The sequence below is a fragment of the Wasmannia auropunctata genome, unplaced genomic scaffold (genome assembly GCF_000956235.1).
Source record: "Wasmannia auropunctata unplaced genomic scaffold, wasmannia.A_1.0 LD336026.1, whole genome shotgun sequence".
Lineage (NCBI taxonomy): Eukaryota > Metazoa > Arthropoda > Insecta > Hymenoptera > Formicidae > Wasmannia > Wasmannia auropunctata.
Window position 1 is genome coordinate 1,862,591 of NW_012026864.1, and position 8,377 is coordinate 1,870,967.

General features: G+C 44.0%; 2 protein-coding genes across 2 annotated transcripts in view; one reads left to right on the forward strand and one right to left on the reverse strand.

Moving 5' to 3' along the window:
* The window catches only part of LOC105452782, a 49,981-nt gene extending 42,757 nt beyond the window's left edge, over nucleotides 1-7,224 (forward strand). Inside the window, exons 6-13 of the mRNA XM_011694192.1 lie at nucleotides 101-324; nucleotides 467-623; nucleotides 717-997; nucleotides 1,157-1,288; nucleotides 3,687-3,914; nucleotides 4,005-4,205; nucleotides 4,353-4,400; nucleotides 4,634-7,224. Coding sequence (XP_011692494.1) covers nucleotides 101-324; nucleotides 467-623; nucleotides 717-997; nucleotides 1,157-1,288; nucleotides 3,687-3,914; nucleotides 4,005-4,205; nucleotides 4,353-4,400; nucleotides 4,634-5,548 — 2,186 coding nt within the window. The 3' untranslated portion in view covers nucleotides 5,549-7,224. The remainder of the gene's footprint in view (nucleotides 1-100; nucleotides 325-466; nucleotides 624-716; nucleotides 998-1,156; nucleotides 1,289-3,686; nucleotides 3,915-4,004; nucleotides 4,206-4,352; nucleotides 4,401-4,633) is intronic.
* A 277-nt stretch (nucleotides 7,225-7,501) lies between these two features.
* The window catches only part of LOC105452783 (tachykinin-like peptides receptor 99D), a 16,758-nt gene continuing 15,882 nt past the window's right edge, over nucleotides 7,502-8,377 (reverse strand). The window contains exon 7 of the mRNA XM_011694193.1: nucleotides 7,502-7,813. The gene's annotated coding sequence lies outside the window, so the exon portion shown is untranslated. The remainder of the gene's footprint in view (nucleotides 7,814-8,377) is intronic.

Sequence of the window (8,377 nt, forward strand, 5' to 3'; positions counted from 1 at the left end):
AAAAATTTTGTCACGCATAATTATATTTCACATGACTTTAAATCATTATCTTTATTCAATGCATCATAAAAGATTTTTGATCATTTCTATTTTAATTTAGGACTGAGATCTTACGGAAAAGTTGTGTACGTTTTCACCCTGGTGCCCGTGTTCGGCACGTTAATCCTTTGCGCGAAGCTGCTCGGACTCACTCCGCCGGGCTCGATACACCAACTTTTCCCCGCCACCGTCTGGAGCGAATTCTTTATTAATGGCAAGTCATGGGTGGCTGCCTCGAACGAGGTCTTCCTCACATGGGGTTTACTCGGTGCGGCCGCTATGCAGGTATCGTCACACCTTACACTATATACGTACGACGATTATTATTTAACACGTGCACAAGCCACTCTCTCCTATGATTCGATTGGTCGTAGCACTTAAACGCGACGATCGATGTGCGGCTCATTAGAAATACTACCAATTTCAGATAGCGGCTCATAACAAGCACAAGCATCTCCTACAGCGTGATACGAGCTTAGTGGTACTCCTGACGTTTGTGGTTCTCCTTCTCGCGGCTTTTCTCGCGAATACCTGCGTACAAATCCTCAGGCATCACGGCTACGTCTACACCACCAGTTCTTTCGGTAAACACCGTCGTCTTGTATTACCTCGGGCAAATCGGGATTATCGCGCGGGCACGCATTCGCACAAGTTATAATTCACGGACGATTTCACAGAGAGAATATCAGGGTACACGTTTATGAGGCTTGCCAGCCAACCAGCACCGTCGGGGTACAGCAGCACGCCGGAGAGATTCATGTCTCACGCATCGTTTCTTCTTGGCCAGCGCGTAATACGACCTGGCGCCGACACGAGTGCCGAGTCCGGATACCAGGTGTTACGGTTAGCCACTGAATTGGTGCCCTCGACGCTGGCATTGTTGGGCACCGAACAGGTGTCGCCGTTCTGGGCGGTCCTGTTTTATTTCATTCTCATCTTATTTGGAATCGCACAGCAGGTACACATACGTTTTTTCCCCGCGGTACTCAGTGTAAGAGATACTACAAATAAGATTCTATTGATATGCGATTAAAAAATATAGTCACGTTATAGTCTTGATGGATATACATTCGAGGAAATGAAGGAATTGAGAGTTTTTTTTTTCCAAATATTTTAGTTGGCGATCTGGCATTGTGTAATAACCGGTATAATGGCGATCAACACGAAAATGATGAAGCTGTGGGAGACCACAATCACGTTTTTCAGCTGCGCTTGTGCCTACATACTCGGATTGCCTATGGCTACGGAGGTATGCTGGAATTCTTTTATAATTTGATGACAAATATCTTTCGATAGATTTCTTATCCAGCCTAAAGATATTATTCCGAAAATGCGATTATACTCGGAACACCCACGCAAATATTTACATTATTATGAATTGTATGTATTATGCGTCACCGCATTTTAATTTACGTAGTATGTTAACGCGATACGCGCGTGACACAGCTATATGTAACTTGGGTATAGCTGTAATATTATCTCTGTCTTCGGATAAGGTCTCTCCAGCTCTTATCAGATAGAGCGCACAATCTTTCGTTCCGGAGAATTGCTATCAGCACTTCATTTTAGTTCGGTCGCGGCGTACTTAGTATCGCAAGCGCGTCCGCATTACAAACGGAAGATGAGTAATAACGTACACTCGGTGGTGCGTCGCAGCGTGCCTTGCTACTTTTGCAACGAGTTTTTGGAAGAGAAATATTTAACGGAGCATATAACGCACTGCGCGGCGGTCCTGGAGGAATGCCCCAACAAATGCGGGGTTTATGTGCCGCGCAGGAGCCTGGAGGTACACGAGAAACTGTGCAACAGGGGAACGTCGGTGAGGAACAGCCAGATGAGGGACATCCAGGATTCGGTGTGGAAGGAGAAAGTGTTCTCGATACTGACGTTACTGCGTTTAGCTATCGATCAGGGGGAAAAGGAGCGGATACGCTTGCAGGACGATCTCTCGAGAAACCTGAGCCTGCTGCACTCTCAGCAGGAATCTCTCGTCGCGTTGCAGTTGAACGTCGAGGAGACGGTCAAGGAATCTCGCAGTAATCACGCAGCACTGAGTCGGCGACTGAACACTCTGGAGATGATCACTGACGACATGCAGCATTGCACTACCTTGAATTTACGGCAAATCTCCGAGCAGCTGAAATTGCTGCAGGGAGAGCTGACCGTCGACGAGCAAAGCAAGTACGTGCAGTGCACGCCGAACGACTGGACCCAGGAAATGAAGGACCTGAAGACGTTCGTCGCCAAGGAGAGCGTACGCGCGAGCGATATATGGCAGGAACATGCGCAACGTGTCAACGATTTGAAATTGGAATTGGAAATGAGGTGCAAGAATACGAACGAATTAACGTCCAAGCACGACACTCTGTCGGAGAAGATGAAGAGCTTGTCGGAGGAAATCTGTAGGCACGCCGAGAGCGTGGCCAAACGGAAATCGGAGATAAAAGGTTTAAAGTTTCAAATGAAGGAGAATCTGAAGTACATTGAAGAGCTAATCATGGAGAACTGTAGACCGGAACCGTCGTTAAGCTCGTGTTCCTGCGAAGGTGCGGAGAATGCCTCGACGAATGGCCGCATTATATGGCGAATCGATCGTTACAAGGAGAAGATGAGCGAGGCGAGGGGGAGCGATCACGCGCTCTACAGTCCGATATTCTACAGCAAGGAATACGGTTACACCCTGAGAATGAAGCTGTTTCTGAATGGCAAGGGCCAGTGGAAGGATCGTCACGTTATCGGATATTTGCGCGTGGAGAATGGAAAGTGGGATCCCTTGCTGGATTGGCCCTGCGTTCTCAGAGCCGTCGTGATCCTGCGGGATCAAGACAATCCCGCGAACGACGTTAGAAAAGTCGTGAAGACCGTTGGCCGAGATAAGCACGATTCAGACCCCGATAAGGAATCTGGGCTGTACATGTTTATTCCTCACGCTACACTGACAAGATACTCCGGTTATACCAGGAATAACGTCATATTTTTAGACATACAAGTGAAGGATATAAAGACAAGTGTTTCGACAATGTCATTAGTATCTTAATAGACTATAATACTTCTAACGGTAGTAATAGCAATAAATGGTAATCACTTTAATGAGAATATATATCTATTTTACATTTATTATTATATTGAGAAATGTAGGAATTATCTGCCATCTCACAATCAGATAGCTTGAAGAAACACTTCTATTCTCATATGTGTTCTCATAATAATTCTAATAAATTTTCTCTCTAACAACGAGAAATTTTGACTCGGCCAAGGAACGAGCAAGGTGTGACGAGTATAATATGTGACATAACTTTACATAGCGTTCATTGTTTCAGGCTTTCCGAATTTTATTATTAACTGAATTTAGTTTCTACAGATTTCTTATCAATCTATTTTAAATGTCTAATTTATTTTACTGATGTTTTATTTTTATTAATTTATTTATATGTTTAATTTATTTCAACTGAAGAATGTGCAGTCGAAACGTTTTGACATTAAATTTGCTTAAATAATTTTTATAATATTCTTGTGATTTCATGTCACACCTTACTCGTTCCTTGGCCGATTCAAAATTTCTTATTTGTTTTTTTTTTTAACACGAGCTAGTTAACGTTGTTTTAATAAATTTTATCTATATTATATATTATTTTATGTGTTCGCAGTTGGGTATTTACGTCGTGTACTATCTCGATTACACCGTCGGCGGGGCTTGGTGGATAATTAGCTTGTATCTAATACAAATCGTCGCCGTGTTCGGGGTCCGCGGGCGACCGCATACCGGCGAGACGGTCGTCGCCGAGTTATTCCCACCGACCGGGCGATGTCTCAGGTACTGGGCTGGTCCTCTTCTCTCCTTCACGTGGAACGTCGTTCTTCCCGTCATTTTATTGGTAAATAAAAGTTCTCATTAGACGCCAACGAGGGAGTCTATCTGAGCCGCGGTCACGCACGGCGCGCGTCATCGTTATTGTACTCCGCAGGTTCTGAGTATCATAATATACCAGAGCGGCGACTTCCGGGAACTGTACTCCTATCGTCGCACGAGCAGAGATTACTGGGCTGTGTGGGCAAGGCAGCTCGGGGCGGCGATTCAGCTGACACCGGTGCTCGTGATAGCGGCAGTGGCTGCCATACAGACGTGTCGATACTTGAATCGCGAAGAACCACCCGATATATTCGATGTAAGTATTTCCGCTTGCCTGAGAGTATGATTATTATCGGACTTATTACCAGACATCCTGTATACAATTGTGTGTATGCCACAAGCACACGCTACTAATGGCTAACATATCTTTCGCACTGTCTTTCTGTTTTTGCTGACGTGATAGAACGAACGGGTGGAAGTAACAATAAATCATTGTGAACAATGTAACGGCGTAAGTTCTCAGTAATTTAACTTTCGTTAACATTGTACATGTTGCAACGACACGTTACTTTATAATACGTATTAATGTGCTTTTTAATAGTACATCGCTGCACAAGAAATTAGTCGTATAAATAATTATGCATAAAGGTGTTGTAAGCAAAATATGTGTAAAATCACTCCTATTGTGTTTCTCACGTGTACCGTATTCATTCCCAATGAAACAATCTGTTTCTACTTTTGCAGAGAATTCAATTGCTTTGTCGGCCACCGATGGAACCGGAGGATCCTCGCGACGCGCAGACGCAAATTGGAAGTGACACCAGCACCAGCCTGCACGGGAACGGGATCCTACCCACCGCGACCACGGAGATACCTTTCGAGGATCCGCCGCCGAAGTACACGCCCCCGCCGAGCTACACTACGGCGACCGGGGCGCGGATCGCGAAGATGCTGCGGCAGAGCTTCCGGCGGAGCGTGCGGAGGATCGCGAACGTGCTGGGGGAGAGCAGCGCGCCGCGGCAGAGGCCGGCGTTGCAGCCGCCACCGCCGGATTATGCGACCGTCCTGGTGGAGATGAACCAGACCGGTGCGCCGATATCGCGCGATCACGTCGCGATCCACGTGTTATCGGAGCCGCGGCCGGACGTGACGAACACCGGCGGTAGCCGGCACAGCGTGGACGCGTCAGCGATCGAGCGCCGTCATCGGCCGAACACCATCGACCGCGCCAACAGGATCGGCATCGCTGGCAGATCGCGCACGATCGAACGCACTCACTCGACGATCGATCGTGGTCGCCGGCCGTGCGTGAACGCCGCCGCCGCCGCGCACACCCTGTCCGGGTCGAACTTGACAGCCGCCGATGTGGCGAATCTGTTGCGTAGCAGCATACGCAGAGGCACCGCGAGGACGCAGCAGTCTCTACGTAGGAGCTTCTGCCACGAGGAACCGACGGCGGCGGCGTCCGTCGAAAATCTAGTCGAGGCCGCCGCGCCTATCGGCGAGGACTCATTGATCCTGTCGAAGGACGCGTCTCTAGTCCCCGGCGAGCTGGTCGACAAACGCAGTCGCCGCGACGGCGACGGCCACGACGGCGGCAACGACGGCGACGAGAAGAAGACTGCGAGCGAAATGGAGAGTTCCGTTTCTGTGATATAGACTGATTATACATCGGTCGGTCGTTACATACACGATGCCCAAAACCGGGATTTCGGGTCGGGTGGCTCCGGTTACCGATTCGCTGCCTCTCTCTAGACTGTAATTTTTATCTGTAATATAGACGGAGAGAAAACTTCTTCGTTAACTGGAATCGACGTTGATCAATGTCGACCGGCGATCGGCTCCAAGTGTTTGGATCCTCTCGAGATTGGGATGATGATTTTGCTCCCGTGCCCGAACAATTGCACGCGCTTGTTACTACCCCCGAAGTATTTTTGTGTTCTTACCGTATTTATTTCTTAATATGCGATACATATATACATATATATTTCTTCGTTAAACATTTAGAGAAAGTAATGTTTTTGCATAATATAGTCCGATGCGCACTTTTGAATGTTTCGGACTGAATATATCAATCTTGCATTTCTTTCAATGTCAAAGAGCCAGGTATACGATTTTATCCCCATGATTTAATCTCGCAATGGATGCGATTTTTTCTTGTTGAATAAATAATATTTAAAAACAGATTTAATTGCGGCTCTAAATATAATGTAAATATGGGCCTTCGCCCTCTTCGCTAATTAAGCAAAGAAGAATTAAACTGTTATTAAAATAGTGCAGTGCTCTTGTCAAAAAATATTATTGTACTGTCTCTTAATTCTTGCGTTGTCTCTGGAAATTATGCGAAAAAGGAATGATTGAGTTAAACGGACGATTAGCAAACACGTCACATAAATCTTCCTAATTCTCCCACCTGAAAATTTGAATTTAATTCCTTAAATTAGGAAATATTTAACAGCAACGTGCTTTAAGTCATTTGTTGCAGGGAAAATTATGACGATACTGCGTAACATATCCGTGTTCTCTTGTTCATCGTGATTAGTCCATCCTGTAAATACATGTAGCATTTTAGCAAGTAAATAAATGTAGCATTTTTAAAAAAATTATCTTACAATTTTAAATCGACTCGCTAGACATCTCGTTTGTCAGCCTCGTAACACGTGTAGTCCGTCCAATGTCGTCAATGTTTTCTGCATTTTTCGAGTGTGGATTATCGCGGCGAGCTAAACCGATTCGCATGATATTATCATTATTATGCGCTCGACACGCGATATGCCATCGAAATGTTCCATCAGAAGCGAGAAAAAAGATCTTGAACAGCTAACACTGTTGAGAACATAAATTCTACAAAGTGTTTGGCTACAAATAGATAAAAAGACTATAGATTTGAGACAGGATCTAACATATACAATATTGTTGGCGAAATGCTGGCATATTGATGGTGGAAATTCAGCAAAAAAATTATAACATCTTACACATTTCAGCACAGATTGGCGACTGAAATAATAGGATAGAATCCACGTTTGACAGATTCTACTCGATTTCTTACCGCCAATCTGCTGTCAGACTATGTCAGCAGGCTTTGCTTGTGAAACACGAGCTTAATACGGGCACAATTTATACCAATTTTTGTATTATTTTTTTTTTTACTCTATTATAACAATTTTTCATTGGCATATTGGCGGACAGTTTGCTTACTGGGATTATACGTCATATATCCTCATGATCTTTCATCTCACTAGCGTTAAAAATCCATGCAGATATTCTGTCCTTTGTAAGTGTAACCGTTATACCTGACATTATGGACCACAATAAAGTTTTTATGTTCTTGTAAATGTCTTATTGTAATTCTCAACGCTAAGTCAAGAAAAGGATTTACAATGTGAAAAAATGCGTTTCCGTTTAATTTTAACACAATAAGTTGCGTATGCATGTCATATATTTATTATATATTTCGCTGCTACTTTCCGTTGTTAAATCTGGTATTTCTAAAACTCTGGTATTGCTTTAAACAAGATAAGGAAATCTGCAACGCATACGCATGGAGGATACATTTAATGTATTTAAAAAAATTGCATTTGAAATAGTTTACTAATAATATATATATTAAAATATATATATACATATATGAGGCGACAAATGCTCCTTTCCCAGAACGCTGCTAGAAACGCAGGTACGATCGAGACGATTGCATCGGTCGGCGGAAAGAGCCGGGCATTAAAAGGTGATCTAAAATATTCTCATATCCAGATATTTTCATATCCAGGTGCGCACTCGTTGTTGCTGCGAGTTTTCCTTTTCCTGCGAGGACACGTCCTCTGGTCTGCAAGGTCCTTCATTTTTTGCCATAATCGCGATGATGAGCCAACAGCCGAACGTTCCCGCCTCTCACTGATTGCAGGTGCAGCGGTATTCGCACCGTGCCTATTGAATTAGAAAGAGAGCTTGTTTGCATCGATACATCAATTGCTACGTATCGTGCTTATATTCAATTATACTACGATAATTAACAGTTCCGTGCCGTACGTTGAGTTTAACCGTGTATATGCGTACGCGTTCGAGTGTAGCTCATGCGAGTCGAATCGAACTCATCGTTGTCGCGTATCAAAAATCAAACGAGAATCTAAAGGAACAGTATTACTTTTTATTGCGTGCAATCCTATCTTAAAATTGCCGTGTTACCTGCGTTGAAGCCTCTTTTCCCCAATGTTTAAAAATTCATATCTTCCAAAAAAATAAAGATATAGACTTCTTTCTGGGCTCATCTTAAAGATGAATTTTGTGACTATTTTTTAAGAAATCGTGATTTTATTTAAAAACGGCCGATTCAAAATGGCCGATTAAAATGTAATTTTTGAAAATTATTTTTTTTCAAAAATTGTTAAAATTCGTTTAATTAAAATGGGTGGTGGTGGTGGTTAATGGTGGGTGATGGTAATAGGTGGTGGTTGGTGGTTGCGGTGGGTGATGATGGGTGATGAGGTAAAA